This window comes from Balaenoptera ricei, chromosome 10 (genome assembly GCF_028023285.1).
Source record: "Balaenoptera ricei isolate mBalRic1 chromosome 10, mBalRic1.hap2, whole genome shotgun sequence".
Classification (NCBI taxonomy): Eukaryota; Metazoa; Chordata; class Mammalia; order Artiodactyla; family Balaenopteridae; genus Balaenoptera; species Balaenoptera ricei.
Window position 1 is genome coordinate 22255724 of NC_082648.1, and position 26354 is coordinate 22282077.

General features: G+C 37.9%; 1 protein-coding gene across 4 annotated transcripts in view; it reads right to left on the reverse strand.

Moving 5' to 3' along the window:
- Positions 1-26354, reverse strand: part of ITPR2 (inositol 1,4,5-trisphosphate receptor type 2) — a 524073-nt gene that overhangs the window by 159347 nt on the left and 338372 nt on the right. For all 4 annotated transcript variants that reach the window (XR_009505331.1, XM_059935504.1, XM_059935506.1 and 1 more), the window contains 4 exons: positions 6620-6728; positions 5679-5866; positions 989-1172; positions 29-285 (listed from right to left, as the gene is read on the reverse strand). Coding sequence is in view for 3 of the 4 variants with exons in the window: in XM_059935504.1 (XP_059791487.1) it covers positions 29-285; positions 989-1172; positions 5679-5866; positions 6620-6728 (738 nt within the window). In the remaining variant the exon portion in view is untranslated. The remainder of the gene's footprint in view (positions 1-28; positions 286-988; positions 1173-5678; positions 5867-6619; positions 6729-26354) is intronic.

The window sequence follows — 26354 nt, forward strand, 5'->3', positions numbered from 1 at the left end:
CAGCTTTCACACAAAACAGAACAAATACCTGCAGTTCCCGGTTGTGATTCTCACAGAGTAACTGAAGAAATCTCAGAATCGGCTGCATGATGGCAATGGCAGGGCTCACTGTTACTTCCTCCGCAGACTTTTCCTCAGCGTTTCCCGCTTCTGATCCTGTGCACATGATGTCTATTTCTGGATCCATTTCTCTTCTGTATGCACAGTACGCTTTGGATGTTGCCGAAGAAGCTTCTGTTAATTGCCCTTTCATTCCGTCTTTTAAATGTAATGATGAATCTCTTACTGAAAATAAAGCAGTAGTCTTATATTTATGAATTAACTTCCTTTTGCTAATTAAAAAAAAAGTTACCCAAATTCTCTAACAATTGAATTTAAAATCACCTGACAAGAGGTGTAAGAATTTCCCAAAAAGAATCTGAGGTAGCAACTAAAAAATTAACTTTGCACTGGGATATTAAAAAAAAGATCTTAACGCATAGCCAATTTTAGAAGGGCTCCTGTCTTTCTGATAAATATAAAATGTCAGAGTTCTTGAATACGAGAAGGTGGGAACATAGGGCAAATTTCAAAAATGTTAATATTTAGATGATTTGTATTCACTACACTGATGACTTTGTTATTCCAAATACCAAAAATCTTTCATAGGGTTTAGTGCTTTAATTCCTGTTCTTACAGTTTAAATTTCATGAACATTCAGAAGGTTTGGGCAGTTGTTCTTTACCATGAATTTCACGATGAAATCAAACATTTTCATGTCACTTGTTGCTTTGCACTGATAACTCCTTGCTTGAGCTTGGCCCTACAGAGCTGTTTCAAGGTCAACCCCATGACCACAATAATTCAAGGATGGAGTTCCATAAACAGAGTCACAGCTGGAATAATTAGACTAAGACAAGTGAGATGACAAACATAAGAGAGACCTAAAAACTGTGTTACCCCTTTTTTCTCTCACTCTATTCTCCCAAATACTCAACTATTTCTTTACCTCTCATTCGTGGTCCAGATGTCATCAATTCATTGTCATCATCCCTTTTTTTGTTACCTAAGTCTATGGTATTAACTGTCACTGTTGATCTTATCTCTTTCTGAGCAGCCTTCATTCGGTCATAGAGAACTTTGAAGAATTTTTCTGACTTTTTTTGTTCATGCAACTGCTGGTAGAAGGAGTACTGCAAGAAAACATATTTTAAGACATCTATACCCAAGGGGAGAAAATAATGTTTTTATGTTTGAAATAAACATAAGCATTATGGATAAAAGTCTATATTTAATGTGCTGTCCATGATTATTTCATAAACTGACAGCTTTGTTAGTCTCCCGTACTATTTACTGTGTCCTAATAATAGCTTGTATTTGCTTAGCACTTTCCACTAAAATTCAACATAATTTCATGTTATTGAATTCATCTTTACTGATTATTTGTTTTAAAATTTTACAAAGGTACTGTAAGAAGTGGTATGCAAAGAGCTCTTTGATTTTTATATTATTATGAAGTCATGTTTTGATTCAACACATATTTATTGAGGGCCTACTATGTGCCGGGTCCCATGCTATGAAAGGATAGAACTAACAGGGAAAACAACTACAGTCTCTGCCCTTGTGACTTTGTAATCTAGCACGGAAAACAACCACTAATCTGATGGTAAATGTGAGTCTAAAAAGAGTTATTTTTCTCTTTGTCTAAATTATAGTACATTTAATTTAGAATGTGTTACCATGGCAGCCTCACTCACAGGAACCCACTGATAAGTAGGCACTAAATTCTTTTGGTACTTTATTAGATACATTGCTTTGCATGGGGTCTAGGGCAAGCCCACCATAAAATGTATAAAGTGAATTCTGCTTTAGAGTAAATAATGATGTAGAAAGGATTCAACACCCAAAGTATGATACAACGTATCTCACTGAGAGGTGGAAATACTGAAACTTGAGAATATCTGCCCTAATCATGCTGTGCTTAATGACTTCAGGAAGTAACCAAAGAGGTAGGAGATGGGAAAGGTGATACACTCCAGAGAAGTCAGGATTCACACTGGGTGGGGAAATTGTAAGTTATTAAGACTAAAACCTTGGAATAGATGCAACACAAACAAGAGAAAGTAATAAAAAAAATTAATAAAGATAATAATTCCAGGAACTGTACTGATAAAAATGAGTTATATAACCTTGATGAGAGACAATGGGAAGAAAACATCTGAAGAAATAATGACTTCCAGATCAACCAGAATTGACCATAATCCAATATATCTAAACAGTCAATTTTGGGGAGTTTGGCTCCTGCAGATATGCTTTCCTGAGAGAATGCCTGAAACCATGACTCATAGGTCCTGGAACATATAGGTGAGACTCTAAAGACATCAGGCCTTGCAATGGATGCCTGTCCTGCAACTTGTGATGTGGGCGGTGCATATTCTCAAAGTGTTTCATGAAGTCTTACAAGTTGGCTTCATACCTACAAGGGGGAAGCTCTAAGCATAGGGCTAGCAACAACTCAAGAAAGCAGGCCCAAAAGCCACAGTAACCATAGCAACCACAGTGAAACAGTCAAGCTGGTTCTGTTAATCCAAAGGATAAATTCAGCATTCAGAGACCTCTACGGTCCCATAAATTAAGCTGATGCTTGAACCCTAATATTTTCAATATAATGGGGTTAGAAGGTAGAAAGGGATTCCTATATATTAATGAGGAAGTTATAGAACTTTGTGGTTCTATTAAAACAAAGTTTTATAATTTATGTTGTTCCTTGACATATATTATCTCATTGATTCTTTCAGTACAACTGTGTGATGAACACGGTATTCTTATTTCCATTCTGTAGATCAATAAAATATGGTTTGGTGAATGTAAACGACTTGCCCAATATTATATAAGTAGTAAGTTGGTAGAGCTAGGATTTAAATCCAGATTCTCTGACTCTAAATCACTAAATTTATAAAATAACCCCTTAAGCTCAAAATAACAGATGATTTACATAGACTTTTAAAAACCAGGGCTCTATAAAGCTGAACAGTATGATTTTAATAAAGATAAACAGTATGTTTTTTATATGTGTATATAATCTCAACAGGTAGCATAACGATTTACCTCACAAAAGATGTGGGCTTTGACTGGGGAAGCACCTCCATGAGTTTCAGAGTATAAGAGGAAACTCTAAGGTTTTGGGGGGAGCCACGGGTGATAGATAAACAGATCTATGTGACAGAGGAAGGACTTTCCCCCCAAGAAGGGGGTGGGGAGACTAGAAATGAGAGGACAGAGAAGAGAAATGAAGTGAGGAACCAGAGAGATGAAGTAAGACCAGGGTGTGATGCAGGGTGATCAGCCAATGAAACTTCTTAGGAGTGAGGCGGTAGAAGGATATTTTAGAAAGGAGATGTTTGTAGTGGTTAAGAGCACAGACTCTGGAGCCAGTCTGCACGGGTTCCAATCCTAGCTTGATCTCTAACTAGCTATGTGAGTTCAGGTATATCTCGGATTCTTCTTTGCTAAGATGAGATGAGATAGGACACAAGTTCCTGCACAGCTTGTTTGTGAGGATTAACCAAGTTATTACACAGAAAGCACCAAGAATAGCACTTGGTGGAGGTATTATTTTCATTGTTGCTATTATTAGCATGCAATTTGAAATTGTAATCTAACCACCTCCTCTATCCTCCCCCTCAACCATTCTCTAGTAAAGTATATTAAACATATAAATTGATTTATGTAGCTAGGAGGATAGAAATTAAGGAAGGGGATCAGATTCCTACCTCAGTACTACAGAAGCTGCGTGCCAAGACAGCCCATGAACTAATAAGAAAGCAAGACATTAGTGGCCAGCGAGACTATGAGAATGTAACCCCTCCTGGATTTTGGCAGAAGTCTTGGGGAGGGCAAGGATTCAAGTTGACCTCAACTAGACCTCTTAGGGCCAGGAGCACACAGTTGACATCTGGGTTACACAATGATGTAGGTAAGTGAGAAACCCGAATAGTGTAAGGCTGGTAAATGAGACTGTCATAATCCATCTTAAAAGAAGGTTTTCTTATACAAAAATGATTGAATGCTATCCACATCAACAAATATTTGTTGAACGGCTAGAAAGCACCATAGATATAAAGAACAAGACATGATCCCCTACTTTAAAGAAGATGACATTTAACTGGAGAGACAGGATGTCATATAAATAATAACCAAAGCTGCACAGGCAAAGTGCCAAGTGAGCATCAAAGAAACAAATGCTATGGGAGCTCAGATGAAGGACTGGTCCCAAAAGCCCCAACCAGACAGGGAAGACTTTGTGAATGAGGTAGAATTTGATTTGGACCATTCATTCATAGAGCCATTCACTCCTGAACATTTATTGAATCCCTAGGCTGGGCCAGCCATGGTGCCAGACACAAGGGATGCAAAGACGGAAAACACGTGGTCAACCTCAACCTCTAAGGAATCATAGTTTACTAGACAGAGCCTGATGAACTCATGAAGAGGCACAATAAAGTGGTAGAAATGCTACTGAAGATGTCTGCAGGATAGAGCAGAAGCGTACAGCACCTAGTGGACAATTCTGCCCAGTGGGACACAGGATCAGAAAAGGCTTCCAAAAGAAGTTCATGAGTTGAGTCCTCGAAGAGGAGAAAATGACATGAGAAACGGCACAACACATCTAAGGAACTACAAGGGCTTAGTATAGCTGGTGCACAAGAGGGAGAATGGGGGAGGGGAGAGACGGAATAAGAAAGGAAAGATGGAAAACTTGAAGAGATTAGATCACGAAGGATCTTACGGACTATGGTAGAGTTTGCCTTTATAGGGAAAGTGACTGATTTTAAGCAGGAGAATAACGTGTGTTTTGGAGAGATATCTTTAGAGGTAACATGATTTTTTTTTTTTTAGTGTTTAATTAGATGTGGCTTCTACTTGCCATGAAGAGGGGAAAATGGATTCTGGATTTTCCAATTAGTTTAGGTGTGGGGGGAGTCCAGGCACAGTTTGGCAGGAATTTCACAGTGAAACGCGTGCCTTCTGGAAGCAGTGGTCTGATTCTGCATGCAAGTGAGCACACCGCTCACTGGAGCAGAGCCCCAAATAGATGAACGACGACTCTCAAGCCACCCCTCCTGAGGTGAACGAGCAAACAGAATGAAGAAGGTTCTTCTCTCCCCACACCAGTGAAAGCTGGGAGAAGCAGCAGGGTAACGAGCACTGGGAGATTTGGGGCAAAAGCGAAAGGGAGAGTTCTGAGCTTCTGAAAAAGCATCTGAGATGGGTGGTGAACCATGTTATGGGAACTTGTTTTAATGTCAAATACTGTGCGAGGAGTTTATATATATTACCTCATTTAATTAATGCACTTAATTCTTTTTCTTCTACATTTAATTCTGTGATGAGTCAAAATGTTGTCCTAATTTGCTGAAAGTAAGCCTAAAATTTCCCTAAGCAAACCAGAATTTCTGGTATCATGTTAGAAAGGATGCTGCTAAGAAATGTTCTGCTTCACCGAATAATTTGTGAAGCTCTGTAGTTACTGCAGCAAATCAAATAAATATAAAAGGAAAGTGTGGTTGTTTTTGGGTGGGGGGATAGTCATGAGAAGCTTAACGAAAAAACATTACTTTCCCTGGGTTTCTATAACAAGTAAATAAGAAATACAAAATAACAAAATGTAACAAATGGTCATGACGGTAAGCAGGTACCTGAGTTTGTGTATTTCCTCCTTCAAGCAAGGCAATGCCAAGTAAAATGCCTTCCGAAAAAATTCTGTCATTTTTGGTGTTCACTATAACATCGATGACAAGTTCAGATGCACCTTCTTTATCCAGTAGACACTGAATATCTGACATGGATATCCCCATCTTATCTGAATCTTGTCCAGAAAAGCTTCCTGTGATTAGGAAAAACAAATAAATAAACCTTTGTCAGAAGGCAAGATTAATTCTAATGTTCAAATCCATTATTTTATGAACCCAAAATTGTGCAAAGGTTTTTAATAGTGCTTTTTAAATTTATTTTTCCAGTTTTATTGAGATATAACATTGTATATCAATGATATATAACATTGTGTACGTTTAAGGTGTACGACATAATGCTTTGATATATGATATACTGCAAAATGATCACGACAATAAAATTAAATTCATCAGCTCATATAGTTAATTTATTTTCCTTGTGATGAGAACTTTTAGGATCTATTCTCTTAGCAACTTTCAAATATGCAGTACAGTATTGTTAACTATAGTCATCGTGTTGTATATTACATCTCCTGGATTTATTTATTTTATAGCTGGAAGTTTGTTCCTGTTGACCCCTTTCCCTTGATTCCCCTACTCTCCACTCCCTGCCTCTGGCAAGCACAAATCTGATGCCTGTGTCTAGGAGTTTGGTGTTTTTAGATTACATATGTAAGCGATAGCATGTGGTGCCCGTCTTTGTCTGACTTAGTTCACTTTAGCATAACGCCCTTGAGGTCCATCCTAGTTGGCGCAAATGGCAGGATCTTCTTATTTTTGCTATGGCTGATAATAGTGCTCTTTAAATGATTTTTATATTTGTGCTACGTTAAGTAAAATACTAGAGTAGCACCGCATGCAGACACGCTCTAAAAATCCGAAAATGAGGAAAAAATGATAAGTCTTGCCTCCTCCTTGTGCAGATTTGCAGTAGGCTCCAGAGAGGTGTCCGTTCATACAGACACCATAATCGCCTCTAAAGTACCGATTCAGGAGTATTTTTCTTAATGTAGTACCCTAATAAAAAGGATAAGAAAAGTGTTAGTTATTGTTTCTTTTTCTAGCAAAAGAAAAAATATCAATACATTAAAGTGCCACTTAAAATGCATTTTATCAATGATTTGAGACATGGAAAAAGTAACTTTATACTGCATAATATTTTCTGAGGCAAATATTTCCCAAGAAAATAACAATAGTTTCGCTTCTCCCAGAAATAAAGAATAAAATATAGTATTTTCAATGGACTGTACTAGGAAAATCACAAACACTATACATTTTAAATTGTTTCAAAAGTGTTGGTAAGAATATTTATGGTGGCTAAAGAAAACACAGATTAATAAATACCTTAAGAATTGGAAAGAAAAAGCCTTAGTTAGAGGGGCTCAGTAAAAAGAGCTAGAAAAGTGGTGGGTATACAGCAGGTGCTCAAAAAATTAAGCTTGATCAGACAAAGAGAACTATATTTAAACTCCAAGCACCTTATTCCGAAGACAGTGGACAAAAGACAGTGTATCAAACATGTAATTCAAAAATTCCTAAATCTTCAATTTTGTACGGATTACAAGACATTTTTTCAATAGTATATTTTGCAATATAGTTGCTTGCATGTACATAAGAAATATAGATAACTCCAAATCTTCCAGTTTGCTGGTTATTATTTGAAGAGACGAGAGTAATTTTTAAAGTATTATTTAAAGACTGTATGTTTAAACTATTTAAATTAACACCACAACTGCCAAGGTAAGGAAATTGTGGTCCAAGAGCTTATGTAATTGGCTGCAGATCGTGCGGCTAACAGGTGACGGAGTAAGACCTGAACTCAACTCTTTTTTTTAATAAATTTATTTATTTCTGGCTGTGTTGGGTCTTCGTTTCTGTGCGAGGGCTTTCTCCAGTTGCGGCAAGTGGGGGCCACTCTTCATCGCCGTGTACGGGCCTCTCACCATCGCGGCCTCTCTTGTTGCGGAGCACAGGCTCCAGACGCGCAGGCTCAGTAGCTGTGGCTCACGGGCCCAGGTGCTCCGCAGCATGTGGGATCCTCCCAGACCAGGGCTCGAACCCGTGTCCCCTGCACTGGCAGGCGGACTCTCAACCACTGCACCACCAGGGAAGCCCTGAGCTCAACTCTTGATGGCAAAACCCAGCCACTTCCCCGTGCTGCATTGTACGCCCCCTCCCAGCATGCCTCCCTTTTATGCTGAGACAGGTGGCTCTCATTACTCCTTCTCTCTCTCTTGCTTTGGTTGTCCTTGTTTCTCCAGCCCTTCACCTTTTGTCCTCAGCTCTTCTCCCCTCAGCTTCCTTCTCCCCGTCAGCAACTTCATCTGACCCTTGCTTGCACAATCACCTGTGCAGGTCTCACTGCCAAGTGTGTTTCCTCCAGCCTTGACCTTGTTTTCCTGAGCCTCTCTTCCTGTTTCCACTTACATTTCCTTATCTACATCTGGAGAGTCTACAGGCACCTCAAACTCAACTTCTCAGAAGGGAATATTCCTTCTCTCTTAAACCTGTTTCCCTCTCAAACTGAAGAAATTCAATTTATTTCAAGGAGATCACATCGTTCTGGTCTTTTAGGCTCCAAACTTAAGGGATCATCTATTAACCACCACCCCTCAACTTGACAATGATTTGTGAAATCCCACCTATTCTACTTTTTCAACGGTTGCTTCCAAAAGCATCTTCACACATTATGTTATAACCAAACTGAACTATGTGATAATTCCTCGACCACAGTTTTCTAAGTCTTTCTCTTTGTTCACATCATATTCTCTGTCTGAAAAGCTCTTCTTCTGCTTGTTTACGGACATGTCCTATCTTCCCTCCATTCTACAAATATTCGTTAGGTACCAAGTGTGTTTTAGGCACTATCTTAAGTGAATAAGATATAACCCTCTCCTCAAAGAATTTGCTATACCATTGGTTCCATGATAGAGATGTATACTAAGCCCCATGGAAGTGCTTAAGGGGAAACAGCTGATCTGGAAGAAGCTCTACATGGCAAACCTCCCCTGCTAATCCAGACGATCATCCCAGCAAAGCTGCCTCATGCACAGTGTGGAACAAATATGTATGTTCTAAATGTCACAGTGCCAAGAATTTCAACAGGCACCCAGAGCCTTATAGCAACTTTCATTTATTGACACTTAAATGTTTTAGAACACAGGCACTTATTATTGCCTCCTATTTCATGTTTTCTTCCTCTAAGACTTTTTCACATAAGGGTGCTGTGAGTAAAGGTGATGATCAGTCTTGGAAGAGAGAGATAGTGAGGTGTTAAGAGCTTATTCTACCGGTGAAGAGAACTCAACTCGCCCCTGTCAACCAAAGTGGGGCACTTAGGGAAGACATAAGAAATGAAAATTTCTTTTTTTCTTTTAAAAGAAAGCCTTTTGAGTGAATTAATTTCATCTGGCCAAAGAAGCATCCTTCCAACAGGGGAGGAAAAACAAAATAAGACATTTCTTTGGAATCAAATGGGCTTTTACTGTGTATCTAATTACAGCAGAAGGAGATGCTACGAGAGACCTTTTTAGACCCATCAATTATAAGGCTGAGGTTGTATGTTGGGGAGAAAGACATGAGAACCCATTGACTGAAGTACTTAATTTCTTTAAAGGGCACCTCAGTTTGCTGCACTAATCATGGTTCTCACCTCTACACACGAATGGATTGCTTCTCACTCTAACACGGTAACATACAGTTGGCCTAGCTGTAATAAGTAAAACTGACAAACGTGAAAACACAGGACTGTTTTTCTTGAAATGGCACAAGTCAGTGTCACTGTCTGGAAGAGAACCTGTTGTGAGTGGAACCCCAGGTCCATGTGAATGAGCTCCCTTTTTATTCTCTGTAAGAGCCTTTTAACCACATTAATCCAAGAACTCAACCAAGAGATAGAAAAGCAATAGTTTAAAGGATAAATATTACAGAAAGCTACACTTTACCCTCTGTTTTAAAAAATGCTCTTTATATCGCTAGAAGAATAAAGCTGCTCAAAACCAATCAGACAGTGGAGGTGTTTCATATCAAATTAAAATAAGCACCATACTTGCCATCATTTCCAAATTCTTTTCAGGCAGATGAAATCACAGGTGCTTATCAGATTCATAAACATCTAAATCAAATGAGCAACACTCTTCTTAGCTACTTCCGGCCTGGTCAGAAGCATATATTTTCTAACTATGTGACATTCAGAATGCCACCGAAAGGAGATGGGGGCTCCCTATAGCTCTGTTCTCAACTCTGGAGCCACACTGCCAGCATTTCAATCCCCTCCATGCCACATACCAACTGGAATATCTTAAGGTACTTCACTACCCTGTGTCCAGTCCCATAATTGTCAAACGGAATGATCGTAACACTTACTCTCAGAGGGCTTCAGTGATGATTAAATCGGGGAAAATATGTAAAGTACTTAGAACAGTTCCCAGCACATAGTAAGTGCCATATAAGTTGTGTATAATTGATGCTGTTGTTGCTAGTATTAATATTATTCAGATCACAGAACAGTTTACAGTTGACAAGGTGATTTTGTACATACTTTCTCACTTTATACCAAACCATTCCACATACTAAGAAAATGGCAAAAATAATAAATGATAAACTACTTGAAAATCCTCATTTGTCCACTATTTTAATTAGTCCTTGGAATTATATACTTGTGAGCTAATGGACCCGGGGCTCACAATGGACCTTCCAACTTCAACTAGGTAGAAAAAATTCTACATTGGTTCAAACTCCATAGTTTTCAAAAAAGGCAAACTTTGGTGCTAAACATGAATGAAGAATGGGCAGAGGTGGAACAGGATTCTGTTCTGTTTGTCTTAATCGTCCTCATTTAAGATTGGAAAACTTTAGATATTGCCACATCACAAGTTTAGCAGAACTGATTCCTGTTGTCAAATACTGAGTTCTGACTTGAGGCATGGGAGGCAAGTATTACGTCCCAACCTGTCTTGGCCTTACAGGGGTGACAGCTCAGAGGCAAGTCATTTACACAAATTCCTTTAACTCAAATAAAAGTAATTGTGGAGCCATGGTCAGAAATTCTGGTGCCAGGGTTATAAATAATAGTCTCAGAGCTATAATTGCCATGGCAGAAATTTGGGAAAGAACTAAAAACATATTTGGAAAAGAATTCTACAACAATTGAGAAGTTCAACTTCTGTACTCGTTCTTCAATTCCCAAATGAATTCCTGACTGGGCTTCCCAAGAAGGTGTCTTTGTTAGATTAGGCCAAGTAGCAAGGAATGTCCTTCCCAGTCTTTTCAATATCAGAGTCAATTCCAGGCCACAAGACACAGCTTTTAGCCAATGTCTTCATGTGAACACATCCCAGATGTACTAAATGTAATGTAGCCAACATAACTAACAACCACCTTCTGAAATTACAACAAAACATCTCCATAAAAAGAGAAGTCACACTGACAGTTTGTGAAAATCTGAAAGGATGGGTTTTTCCTGGCCATTTCCTGTTGCATCAACTCCAATGGATCAAAAATTAACCACGCAGCGGTTGAGAATCTGCCTGCCAATGCAGGGGACATGGGTTCGAGCCCTGGTCTGGGAAGATCCCACATGCCGCGGAGCAACTGGGCCCGTGAGCCACAACTACTGAGCCTGCGCGTCTGGAGCCTGTGCTCTGCAACAAGAGAGGCCGCAACAGTGAGAGGCCAGCACATCGCGATGAAGAGTGGCCCCCGCTTGCCGCAACTAGAGAAAGCCCTCGCACAGAAACAAAGACCCAACACAGCCAAAAATTAATTAAGTAATTAATTTAAAAAAAAAAAGCAGGCTACCATTGCAGTGTTCAATTAAAAAAAAAAAAAATTAAGAAGCTCAGGACTTCCCTGGTGGTGCAGTGGTTAAGAATCTGCCTGCCAATGCAGGGGACACGGGTTTGATCCCCGGTCTGGGAATATCCCACATGCCATGGAGCAACTAAGCCCATGTGCCACAACTAGTGAGCCTGCTCTCTAGAGCCCGCAAGCCACAACTACTAAGCCCACGTGCCACAACTACTGAAGCCCGCGCGCCTGGAGCCTGTGTTCTGCAACAAGAAAAGCTACTGCTTGCCACAACTGGAGAAAGTCCACACACAGCAACGAAGACCCAATGCAGCCCAAAATAAATAAATTAATTAATTTAAAAAAAATTAAGAAGTCAGAAATGATTGTCTTTCATGGATAGAAGGGATAACAAAAATGTATTAGTCTTAGAAAGGACTAAAGATTTTCTTTGATTTTCAAAGAAGCACAGCCCTGTTTGCCTTAATGGGAGTTAATAGCATTAGGAGTGAAGGGTTCAAGGACGTGATGTTTGAGGTACTGATTCCACCTCTGTTCCTGTTCCCTTGGAAATATCATACACTAAAGTAATATTTTTTCCACAGTGTGCAATATCATCAAGACATCATGAAAATATGTCACCACAACCAGAATCCTAGAAAACTAAGCCCTCAACTAGAAATTCAAAAGGTACTGAAAATTGCAAACTGAAGATGCTCCAAGACTAACAATTAGCTGCTAATCAGCTTGGATAAGATCTGTAAGGAGGTGACTGTATGTATCTGTAGTCTCCACACAGTCTTATTTTAACATTAAACTTGATATTAGTCTAACTGGTGTTCCCCTAACCTCTTCATTAATGATAGCCTGTCTGGGGCTTCCCTGGTGGCGCAGTGGTTGAGAATCTGCCTGCCAATGCAGGGGACATGGGTTCGAGCCCTGGTCTGGGAAGATCCCACATGCTGCAGAGCAACTGGGCCTGTGAGCCACAACTACTGAGCCTGCGCGTCTGGAGCCTGTGCTCCACCACAAGAGAGGCCGCGATAGTGAGAGGTCCGTGCACCGCGATGAAGAGTGGTCCCCGCTTGCCGCAACTAGAGAAAGCCCTCGCACAGAAACGAAGACCCAATACAGCCAAAAACAAATAAATTTAAAAAAAAAAATTCCTATTAAAAAAAAAATGATAGCCTGTCTGATTAGATATTTTTCCTCATTTGAATTCCCAGGGGTTAAAAAGGTATATATCTAATTTCAAATAAATTATTCCAACAGCTGTATCCTAGTGGAATTACATTAGATCCGTCATTATAATCAACTACATCTTCAAGGAACTCCTTTGAGGAAATGTGGCCAATCTCCTATAATCCAACTGGCTAATGGTTTGAATTTCTTGGTCACTGACTCCGAGGAATGTAAGCCAATTCTTTCCCCTGATGATTTTCCCCACTTTCTTAAGATAAGAAACATAAACTTCAATAGGAGTAGTTATTATATACATTCACAAGATGCTCTTCATCAATCCAATGACACAATCATGATAATTTTGAAAAACATACAGATGTTTCAATAATTCTGAAAAGAATTATGAAATTCTTTTTTTGTAAAGGAGGTTACAAAAAAAAAGAACGTGGAAAAATTTTAAACCAATTATTCATACGCCACAATGGCAATCTACTGCCATCTCCTTTCTTCCCTTTTTCTAATTCACTGTAAAGACATTATATTTCTACCATGTGTCAGGAACTAGGAAAGGGGGTGCAAAAAGCAATTCTGCAGCATATGCTAAAAGAATTTTCAAATATGTAGAGGACATATGGCACTGTTTTTCAACATAAATAATCCTCACTAGACCATTTGATTCCATTTGTGAAATTTAAACATTTATACAATAAATGATGATATTTAAAACATTTGATGATGATACTGGAGATAAGAGTGACCTACAGTCATCATTCTGGGTGTATCAAATATCCCAGCCTCTAGACAAACAAGGTTGCTGAGAAGGCTTTTCTTAGAGGATGAGTTTGTGCCCTCTAACTAGTAAGAAGTAAAGGAAACTATTTATCTTCTCTGGGGTTTAATAAAAGCCTCTCAGTATTTGGTTCCCAGGAAGCATATGGACTGACATGAAACTCAACAAAATCATACACCTCACCCATTTTAATACAGGGTCTGCTTAAATTCAGAGGTTGAGAACTTATGCAACCCTTCACCCACAGTACTGGAGAATGGATCTTTCTGCTTGTAATTGTTTACCTTTCTGAGTAAGCAGTCTTCATCTCATCTCCAGAACATAAAGTCGAGAGAAGAGTAACTAATAAGACAATAAGCAGATGAGCCTTAGACACCATTTCCCTACTGAAGCAAAACGCCTTGACTCACACATCATAAATCACTACCTCATAAAATTACACTCAAATGGCAGTGCACACAACCACTAAAGTTAAGCCCATAATCCACTGGTTCACAGTATAGAAACTACTTGTTACTGAGAAAAATGGAATCAATATGCTGCCACTGCAAGCATGCACACTCACACCAAAGGCCAGGAAAAATGGAATTTCAAATGGTTAATTTCAAAGCTTCTGCAAGGCTTTGTGTACCTGAAGGATGATATGGAGAGGTATAGATCAAAAAAGATTCAGCTTATGGGAGGTCTCAGAGAACATAAGAGGACAAAGCAAGAAGGGGAGGAGATGGAAATAAATGAGAGAATTGACCTTGATCTGAATAATAATGTGAAGTACAATTGAAGAGTTTCCCTCCTGGACAATGGGAAGAGTGATATCTGTTTTAGATCCTCAAGTGCTGTGATTCCTCTTGTATTTCCACAATCATTTGGTAAAGATTGATACATAGATACAACTTTGCAAGATGGAGTAACAGTGGTAAGGAACAATATATAAAGTATTGAAATTCAACCTGTATCTCACACAATCCACAAAAATCAATTCCAGGTAGGTTCGAGATTTAAATGTGAAGGACAAAACTGTAACACTTTCAGAGGTCTATGGAGGAGAGTATATTTATGATACAGGGGTAGGGGAGGATTTTTTAAACAATAAACTAAAACTGCAAACTATAAAAGACTACAGTAAAATTGAGAGCTTCCATTAATTAAAACACATCATTAAAACCACAAACTGGAAAAGATATTATATATATGTGTGTGTGTGTATATATACATCGTGTTTAAGGAATTCCTGCACACCAGAAAAAAAGCATAAATCATCCAAAAGAAAATGAGCAAAAGACTCAAACAGGCACGTCATGGAAGAGAAAAGCCAAGTAGCCAATAAACATAAGAAAATAGATAATCAACCTCACAAGTAATTAGAGAAATGAAAACTAAAACTGCAGTAAGAGATTTCTCACCTACACAACTGGAAAAAAATTTAAATTCTTTCAACATCAAGCTTTTACAAAGATGTGAGCAAACAGAACACTGATAGTTGGGCAAATTGGTACAGCTACTTTGAAAAACAATTTGACGTTCTCAGTAAAGCTAAAGATGTACAAACAAACAAACAAAAAAAACCAAGACAAAAACAAAACAAAACAAAAAGAAAAAAAGACAGAGAGGTAAGACCAGCACACTCCAGCCCTATATTCACCTTCCTGTTTCTATATTCACCTTCCTGTTTCAGTGTAGTTCATGAGCTCCAAGATGGGAATCTACCACCTACAACCAAGAGGGTCTTGGCCCACGGGGCAGTGAGAGGAGCACAGGACTTGGAAGAGTTATCAAGAAAACAGCATGGTAGAATACCCACCCCCTTACAGAAAGAGAGAGAGAGAAACCTAATCCCTTTTCCCAAAAATACTAGAAAGAAATTGTCCTTGAAAGGGAAGGAGAAAACTAGCGCTTGCATTACTTATCAATCAATGCAAATATTTTGACAAAGGAAGTATGAAGGCAAATTTTAATAAGTTCAGAATATATTTAGAATTTCCTCAGATAGAAGTATCTACGGAGTCAATGGAATGAAGAGGAGCTCTGCATAGCACAACTTCAAGGGAAGCTCTTGAGAATTAAATGAGATGATATCTATCTGCACACAGTTTAACACATAATCATGCAATTTATGAAAGGGCTCAGCATTGGAAAGCTGTGCACTTAGTGCAAATGATAATGTTTTAGAGACCACGCACAGCAACGAAGACCCAACGCAGCCAAAAATAAAATAAATAATTTTTTTTTGAAAAAGCGGTTTGTTCCTTTAAAAAAAAAAAGGATTCACAATGCAAAATGTTGGCAAGGATTATGGAGCAATGGAAATTTTCATACACTGTTGATGAGTGTAAACTGGTGACACCATTTAAAAAAAAATTTGGTTTGATCTGAGTTCTACCACTGGCTTTGTGATCTCAAGAATTTTATTTAGCTGCCCCCAGACTCAGTTTCCCCATCTTTGTGTAATAATATCCACATTGCAGGACTACTTTAAGAAAAAGAAATTGTATATGGAAAGCTTTATGTTCTTAGCCCATAATAAGTACTAAATAAACAGCTATTGTAATATTTTGTTTAATGCTTTAAAAAATAAGCTTCATTTGAGAAAGACTTGTGCAACTGGCATATATAGGATATGACAATGCCCAGTGCCGTGAAGACACCCACAGCTTTAAGTTCTGACATAAATATCCAGTTCCAACTTTCTATAAATTTTTAAGAGAAGGCAAATGAAAAACGGCATTCATTTCGTAGAAGATCACTTTGAAGCCAACTTGATCAGTATGCTATGGTTTCATAAAAATAACACATACACATGCATAAGTTTCAAGCATCCCTAGTGCATGTACAAAGCAGAACTCTTCAGAAGCCAATTTAGATCAACTTTTCTTAGAGTAGTGTTAAGTGGGAAGACCAAGGGTCCAATGTTCTCTTAGAAAAGAGCGATATTTCTTCCTAATATTTGTTTTTAACATAAGAAATGTAAGAAAAAATATTTTAAAATTTATAAAATTATCACACAATGTCCATTAGGAAATATTGTGCTTCCAAACTAGTCTCCCCATATGCACTTGGTGCCCCCCCCCAATTCATTCTCTGTCATTCAGAGGGTTGTGAAACAACAGAGGACTAAAACTGAATATATATGAATTCATAAAATGCTTACAAATCAATGAGAAAAAAAATCTGGTGGAAATTAGACAAGAGAACTGAACTGGCATTTCTTATAAGAAACACATATGGCCAATAAACATGAAAACATGCTTGCCTTTATTAGTAATTAGGGAATATTAATTAAGATTATGCTGAAAAAGGATATATATGTGACTGAATCACTGTGTTACACACCTGAAACTAACACAACATTTTAAATCAACTATACTTTAAATAAAAAAAAAAAAGACTACCATAAGCCACCATCTTACACCCACTAGATTGGCAAAAATTCAGAAGTCTGACAAAATGACATGCTGGAGAGGATGTGGACCAGTTGTAGGAATGAAAATTGGTACAACCACTTTAGAAAACATGTCCTCACCCAGCAATTACATTCCCAAGGAAACATGTGCTCCAGGAGACACATAGTACCACATCCTAGACATTTATATTAGCATTGACAGCAAAACAAACAGGCAAAAAATAAACCAAAACACTGGAATCAATCCAAATATCCACTGACAGGAAAAACAGATCAGTAAATTGTAGTATATTCCCAGAGGGTAATAATATCTTTGGTAAATATAAAAAAAACTTGAGCCTCAGCAACACACAACAACCTTGATGAATCTCAGAAACATGATTTTGAGAGAAAAAAAAAAAGTCCTAGAAGACATGTAGCGTGGTATTAAAACTGAGAGGTACTAGTTGCCTCTGCCTCTGGAAGGGGAGGCCAAAACACATAGGTAGATACAAGCTATTCTTCAGTTGGCTGGGGGATTCATGGGTCTTCATTACATTGTTATGCTTCATAATTTTAAATGATGCTGTATATATTATTTCACATAAATTCAATATTATATTTAAGCATCATGATGGTTGCTTCCTGCATATCATGTTCTGTGGCTTTTGAATACTGACCCAAACCCATAGCATGGCTTAGGTAAGGACTCATGATCCAACACGTACAATCTTGAACCATTGTCATCCCTGTTCTCTGAATCAATCTATATCTTCCTCCTGCCACACAGGCCTTTCAGTGTCTCATCATGTCTCCTCTTGCTCAAGGCATTAGCAGACGAGGTTTCCTTTCGCCAGCCATGCTTTCTGTGCACCCCCATCCCCAAGTACTCCCAGCTTTGCTTAGTTAACTCCTACTCTACCTTTAGGTCTGAGCTCAACCGTATCAGAGTCATTCTCTCTAACCTTACTAAGCTAGTTCTCATTCAGTCCTCTCATAATATCCTGCACTTCATTCACCAAGTATTTTAGTTTTATAGCTATTTATATCAGTTTTTGAATGATTTCTATCTCCTTCTACTAGATTATAAGCACCACCAGGACAGGGGCTGTGCTTTTCTTCCCCTTTTTGGCTGCGCAACAAACAACTCCAACACCTAGTGCAAAACCTGGCACATTACGTACTCAATAAATACTTCTGAATGAATGTCTAAACCAATGATTCTGAATGAGAGATCACTATCTACCAAAAAAGATTTGTACTGAGTGCCACCTGTTTAAGGACTGCAATATATGATATCTATCATGTCTTACAACTTGGGCAGATATTTGAGATATACTTAATGTTACTTGCATATTAAATGTTTTTAGTGTACAAACTCATTAACTATAGTTTTATGGCTGAAAGAAGGAAGTTATGTTGGAATCCAACAAGCAAAATGTTAGAATACCAAAAAGAAATAGTAAACAATTCTAACATTCAGTCTGAAAAATTGGAAGGTAAAATATTAATCAATGATTGTGATATGGCCTAATGCAAGAGGATACACTAATACGCCACAAGTCTAGCCTAAGTTCTTCCCTGTCACCATATGTCTAATGAAATAGGATTTTCATATTTTACTGAAAGACACAGAAACAACCTTGATGCTGTACATCACTGCAAGGATCTGACTGAGCAACATAATTCTTCATATTATGTAAATGTATCACTTTAAAAGATACAAAGTTACTATTTTCTTTTAAAAATATTACGTTTGGGTGTACCATAATTTATAACAAAAGATCAAATTAAAAATAATTCTATTTTATCTCATTTTCCCCTCATCAAATGAAAATCATGTTTTTCTTTAGTGTTTTCTTTAGTGACAATAAAAAATTATGTAGGTCTAATGTTGATGATTTCTTGCATCAAATTGTCATGAGATGATATATTTTGCCTACTGTAATACAAGCAAGTATCTTCTTATACCTCCCAACTGTGTTCTATATGTTAACCATAATTTTCAAAGAATTCCACAATGAAAAACTGTGCGACAATGATTTAGAACTAGTAGAAACTAGGAATTCCATAAATGTCCAACAACATTTCAAAGCACCAATACAATTATTACCAAAAGAAAACAAGATCTCAATCCAAACCAACCTAAAGATGCCTGAGTTGATTAAAAGACAAAGTGTCAAATGCCTACCTTAGGAAGAGGCTTTTTTTTTTTTTTTTAATTTATTTATTTATTTATTTGTTTTTGGCTGTGTTGGGTCTTTGTTTCTGCGCGAGGGCTTTCTCAAGTTGCGGCGAGCGGGGGCCACTCTTCATCGCGGTGCGCGGGCCTCTCACTATCACGGCCTCTCTTGTTGCGGAGCACAGGCTCCAGACGCGCAGGCTCAGTAGTTGTGGCTCACGGGCCTAGTTGCTCCGTGGCATGTGGCATCTTCCCAGACCAGGGCTCGAACCCGTGTCCCCTGCATTGGCAGGCAGATTCTCAACAACTGCGCCACCAGGGAAGCCCAGGAAGAGGCTTTTTCAGAAAGTCTTTGACTAGGCTTATTACAGTCTCATGAACACTATTTTGAAAGTCATTTTGATTCCCTCTGGCATACACCATGGCAGATATTTCACTCCTTTATACATCCTCAACTGTAACTGGAATCCAGGGCACTAAGAAAGTAACACTTTATGTCTAATAATATGCAAAGCACGTTTGCTGTTATGGAAGCAGAGCTGCTTGGTAGTGCTGGGGTGAAAGGTATCTGCATTATAAACATTTTCACTGGCTTGTGAATCGCCTGTCTAGTTAGCTTTGGAAAGGAACAAAACAACATTCTCAGACTGAAAAGAAAACACAATCTTGAAAAAATTTGATTTGAGGGAAACAAGCTACTTTCAATTAGTAAATTAAAGACTACAGGGAAAAGAAGAATTTCAGTGAACTATAGGTTGCTAATTTCATACTCCCAAACTGGGTAATAACAAGTTGATGACTCTCCCTCTCTTCTTTATCTGTGTGTGTGTGTGTGCGTGAGTGTGTGTAATATATCATTTTTATACTCCTGGATATTAATATGTGTAAAAAGGTATTTACCAAATCTTTGACGTATTAAAAGTCTTGCTTTCTCCTGTGGGTATTGGTAGCATAGATGATTGGGTCCCCTCCTCCCAAAAAAGTGCACTAGCACATCTCCTACGACATTTCAATGATTCTAACAAAATTCTAAAATTTTTCCCAAATTTTAACATTCCTGAATCACAGGTCACTCTAAAATTAATGGTTTATCATAGCTCAACTGGCAACATTCTTTTCTTTTTTTCCCAGTGATACAACTGATGGCATATTAGAACTGATGAGATGCATCACATTGAATGAAAAAATAAGAATATCTTTTAATCTGGCGTTGGAACTCAACAAAGCTTCACAGTATCTGGTACTACTATCACACCCATTTTTCACATAAAGCAAGATGAAATTATACCAGAGATTTAAATAATCAAACTATTTGTCTTTAGTGTTTTCCCTTTTTTAATGCTAATGTTGTATATAATACTTCAGTTCACCACTATCTTACGTTTTGATGTCACATGCTCTGAACTGGGCTTACATTAAAATCAGTAAACAAAATGACAATATTGACAGAGACAAGAGGTATATTTTACTTACAAATGAAGAGCCATGGAAAAGTAAATAAATAAGAGAGATACATTTAACTAATTTATGAAGCATAGACAATATGAAATTGCTGTCCTTTAAAATATTCACCCCTAGATACCACTTTACCCCCACTAGGATGGCTAAAATAAAAAAAGACAGACAATAAAAACGCTGTTAATGTGGAAAAATTGGGACTCTTATACATTGCTGACCATAATAAAATGGTGCTATCATTCTGGAAAGCTGTTTTGCAGTTCCTAAAAATTAAACATAGAGTTTGCATATGACCCCTTTTGCACAGGGATATGCAAAAGAAAAATAAAAACATACGTCCACACAAACACTTGTACATGAATGTTAATAGCAGCATTATTCATAATAGCTAAAAAGTAGGAACAACCCAAATGTCCATCAATGATAAATGGATAGACAAAATGTGATCTATCCATACAATGGAATATTATTTGGCAATAAAAAGGGAATGAAGTACTGATACAAGTTACAACATGGATGAGCCTTGAAAACATTATGCTAAGTGAAAGAAGGCAGTTATATAAGACCACATATTTTATGATTGCATTTGTATGAAATATCTAGAAGAGGTAAATCCATTGAGACAGAAAGTAGATTAGTGGTTGACAGGAGGTGGGGGAGGGAATGAAGAGTGACTGCTAATGGGCATGAGGTTTCTTTTGCGGGTAATGAAAATGTTCTAAGATTAGACAGTGGGTGTTGTTTGCAAATCTGTGAATATGTTAAAAACCACTGAACTGTATACTTCAGCAGGGTGAACTTTAGGATGTGTGACTATTTCAATAAAGCTGTTAAAAAATATAAAATATATTCATTAGATTAAAGAAATTCACTCCTTAAATGATTTTAAAATCCACATCTTAAAGAAAATAATGTCAGTTCTGTCCAACTTTTTGCTAAGCAGCTGAGCCATTACTGCTATTTGCCACAAAGTTCTTCCATTTAAGTGCATCTGTACGACAGATGCATTATAATGGCGCATGTTTTGAATGTTACATCTGTTAGTAAAATGTAGAGCGGCTCAAACTGCTAATTAAATATAAAACCGTATGTGTCAATTAGGAGCCAATTTCTTTTCAAAACTGTCTAATGTTTAAGGCACAATAAATTGAACTAGTATCTAAGGCTGTTTGTGTCTTGACCTGTGTGGGAAGGCAGTCCAGTGCACTGAATACAGGCTGGACAGTTTCCATGGATACCTCACACTACTTGAGGTGGAGAAACTAAAATTTATAAACAACCTCCAGAAAATTATGCTTCACAAGATCTATTAGTTTAAAAAAATACTAATTTTCCTGAAGAAAGATGCTAGAATTTGTTTTGTTGATAAGTGGATAAGGTTTTGGGGGGGCGGTCAAGGTTTTTAAAAGGATAGTTTTTAAGTTGCATTAGTATTCATAGTAGTGGGAGAGACATATTCAAAAGGCATCTATCATCAAAAGGTTTACAGCAAACCTCTAGAGTTTTAAAGATATTTAGCTTTTACAGAAACCAAATATATCGAATTATTCCAGCTGAGTTTAGTTAATCTGCCCACTGCGTACTAATATGCTGATCTTTCCAAATAAATGTACACTGTGATTGCAACCAGCTTATTACCCCACCCACCATCCTTCTGTTCCTTCCCATGGAATATGACTACACACTTTCCAGATGTAGCATGAAAGCCACAACGTTATTCAACAACCATTGTAGAATTAAACAAAACAAAGCATGAGAAGAACACATGTAGCTTTCATAAGAGAAGGAGATGTTCCCCACTCCACTTGGCTGAGAAGACCTGACCATACACCTGTTTGTTCACACCTTTAAAGTTTAGAGAAGAAGAATGAGAAAGTCATAGCATCAGCTTTTTCCATGTCCCCAGATCACTTTCCCTATTAGGCAACCAAGTCAGGATTCATTCCCAGAACTCAAGAGAGAACCAGCGTGCATGAAAATATGGTTGTTTTCCTTGGACCACTTAGTCCTGTCATTACATGAGATCCAGCATGAGTGAGGGGAAAGAACACAAACTGTTTTAATAAAGGAGACAAACGAATCAGTACATTTTAATCAAATTAAACCAATATTTGATGTATATCAGGACAATTTCACAAATATCTCATTCGATGCTGACAGCAAACTGACATAACACCTCACTTAGCAGCAAGAGTCAACTCATTGCATATGCTTGTCCCAAATATTTTTGGAAAGTATGCATTTGTTTTAATTTTATGTTAAAATAGAGACATTTTGAAAAATTAGAAAACATTCACTAAAAATGTTGGGGGCAGAAGTTGATAGTAAAAGAACACAAAAAGAACTCTACCCAGAAAAACACTCATATTAAATAGAACTCGGCTCGAGTCAAGTTTTCTTGACTGTTGCCAACTCTCTTCCCCTATTTCTTGTTCTCTGTCATCTTGATTCCCCCCAATTCTTCCTGTTTTCTCAGTTTCCTTTCACCTGAGCTGTAACCAGTTCCTCCCTCGCAGTCCCTTTTGCTTCTGGATGTCTAATTTTTTTAAAGGGAGGTGAGATCTGTACCAGAATCGTCCCATCCAAGGTGCAGTAGCCTTTGAATCTGTTGTTCCCTCTGCCCTGTGCTATTCCACTGCTCCTACTGCCTTCATCAACACCTTGCCATCCTTCTGGTCTCAGCTTAAATGTCACTTTCTTGGAAACACCATTTTCTGGATACCCCTCCCCTCGCCAAACTTGTATCCTCCAGTTACACACTCTTACAGCACTTGGGACTTTTTCCTCAGAGTCATTAAGTAAAGAAAAAAACTTAATTAATCCCTGCCTAACTATTTCGTTGGTACCTGACTTTCTCACTAAACTCTAAACTCTGAGGACGTAACAGAGATTGTTCATCAACGTATCTTCAGGGATTAGCAGACATTCAGTAATTTTTTTGTAAGTATATACTGTATATATATATATACCGCTCTATGTTTTTTTGTTAGTATTGCCATGATGCTAACATTTCAGCCCTTTGAAAAAAGAATATTAGTTTAGTTGCTCCTTTTGGAAAACATAGAACGTTTTATAAACATCCAGTGTTAAACATACCAGCAGCTATCCCTGCCCTGTAAGTCTGACATTACCAACACAAGAGAGGAAAAGACAAACTCTTTGGTCTACTGCTAGGAGAGGAAGAGGCTGGCCCTCTCTTCACCAATCCTCTCCCTTTTCCTCCGGGCACACAACTCGATTACGTTGCCCAGCCTTCCTCTCAGTCTGGTGGGGTCATGTGACAGAGTCTGAGCCAACTGAAGGGGAGCAGAAGGGACAGGGAACCGGCCCATGTGGGCATCTTGCATCCTCTCCTCTATTGTAGCCTGAGGCGAAAAGGCACAGCCGCCTAGGAAGATGCAGAGCCCGGAGAAGGAAGGAACCTAGGGCTCTGGATTGCTGGGAAGCTGCCTGGCCAGAACACTCACCTTAGGATTCTAACTTTCATTATGCGAAAACAGAAGCAAACTTTTATTACACTAAGCTACGGAGGTTTTCGGGTTTATCTGTTCATTAGGTAGTGCTACCTTCAACAACATAGGCCAGTGTGTGTTAGCCTGAATGGAGAACTGCTGGTCTTGTTCCTGGCAGCTCCAGCTGTGACTCTTCCTATGGTATTTTGTCCAGACCCACCTCTTCCTGGAGAAACTCTGACTCTGAGCGCAAGCTAGTCATGAAGCTGCCATGAAAAGGCATCTGGGAATAAAATTTCATCCACACGAGAGTGTTTACAGGTTTTCCTTAGCTTACCACAGTATTCCCTCTTTCCAGCATCTTTGCCTTCTCTCTCTTATCCAATTTTTCCATTGTCTCCAATTCCCCATTACTACGATTCATACACACACTCTATCTCTCTTTCTTTCTCTCTCTCTCTTTCCCATGTGGCTACCCTGAATACAGGGAAATACAGAAGGAAAATCAACTGACTTCAAGCCGCTCACCTATCACCAACTGTTTCAAACTCTCTACCATTCAGCTGTGTTTCCACCAACTTTGTCATTTGTCTGTTTTCATTTGTCCTGTCTTTGAACCTCTGAAAACATATCCCTTCCACAGTGATAACTTAAGGCTCAATAAGCCTCTGAAGGTATTAGAAATCCCTGTTAAATATGCATTCCAAGAACAATATGATACTTCCAAACAATATGAAGCAAGATTTATTTTTATTTTTTATTATTTTACCAACTATGGAAGAAGTATGAGCTAAATTTCTTAGCATAATCAGTTCTCATGTAAAAACTTCCAGTTAACTTCATTTTTTAAAAAGAGAGATAGGAAAAAAGCAAGAGTGAGGGAACGGAAATAGGGACAAATGAATTGATGAATCGTACCAGCTGGAATTTGTATCAGTTAGTTTGATACACAAAGAATAAAGTGATTACTGCTATTTCTTCTAATGAAGTCCAAAAAAATGATTTACAGGAATATTTACTACAGTCATGATGTTTCTGGGTTTGAAATAAATCCATACAAAAAGATATTCTTCTATACGGGATCAATCAAGTTCCAGCCTGGCTAGAAGTGATGATAATTATTGAAAAGTAAATTGTTATGTTTTTGTCTAACTGCCTGTTACCTTGGCACGTGGTATTATTTCCAATTCTGTCTGTAAATAATAGTACATCAAGCCACCTTGGGTGACTTATATAACCAGCTACTATCACTTGAGAATTGTCAGCTCCAGTAACTTGCTACTGCATGCATAGTTACACTGTTGGAACACTGATTTCAGTTCATTTATTTTCTGTTGCGGAGAACTGTATTTTACAAGGGAAATTAATTCTAAAGCTTCACCTTTAATCTTAATTCAAGCCATTTAAGTTTGGTAACTAACAACAATCAAAACGGGAAAAGATTTAATGAACAGCTGAACTTAACTTTTCTTATTTTAATTTATCAATTAAAACTTGCATTTAAACTATGACTATTCTTCAGACAAAACGTAATTATCCACTGCTGTTCGTATTTATAACAACAGACTAAAAAAATTATCCTTCAAACAGAACAGAATCCGGGTTATTTTCTCATCAACTAAAAGTTATACAGTAGAAAATTATTCTCCTAAACTCTGGACAGTTTAACAAATACACAAAGTAATTTCTACCTCAGTACTCACTAACATATTTTGCACTATCAAAAGAAACAAGACATCTAAAAAACAGTGAAAAACAGGGTCCATAAAATCTTACTCAAATTGGGCCAATTTGGTCCGGTAGCGGCAAAGAGAAGAAGAAAAAGAGCCTACAAATTAGAAAAAGGGAAACTCTAGGGGAAAAGAACCACACAAAAAACCCAGAAGCTTCATATCATTTATTAATGAAAATAATTTTCCTGGACTATCAAAATACTAGCACCAAGTTCCAACACTAAAAGATCTTTTTAAGGAAATGAAAGTCAAGAATAAGAAAAGCAGCATCTCTCTCATTTTCTACAGTGACTTTCTGGGGGCAGTCTGAACATTATTTTGAACAGCACCTGTTTTAAGTACTATATTACCTGTGTAAACCATCAAAGTCCAATATTAAAATGCTATTCTTTAAAAGCACATAGACTTCCAGTATCTGTTGTACTAATTAATTTAACATCATTATACTTCTGTGGAAATCAACAAAAACAACAATGAATAAAATGAAACCCTGAAAACTCCATTTTCAGCAAAAGGAAGAGATAGATATAATCCAAAGACTACAAAGGACATAGATAGGCTGTCCATATCAGCTGCTGTCTGGCGGAAGCCACGCATGATAAAGTGACAGGAAGAAGCATTAAGAGTGGTAAGATGGCCCTGCAGCAGAGCCAGAAAGGAAAGGCAAAAATATACCCCCT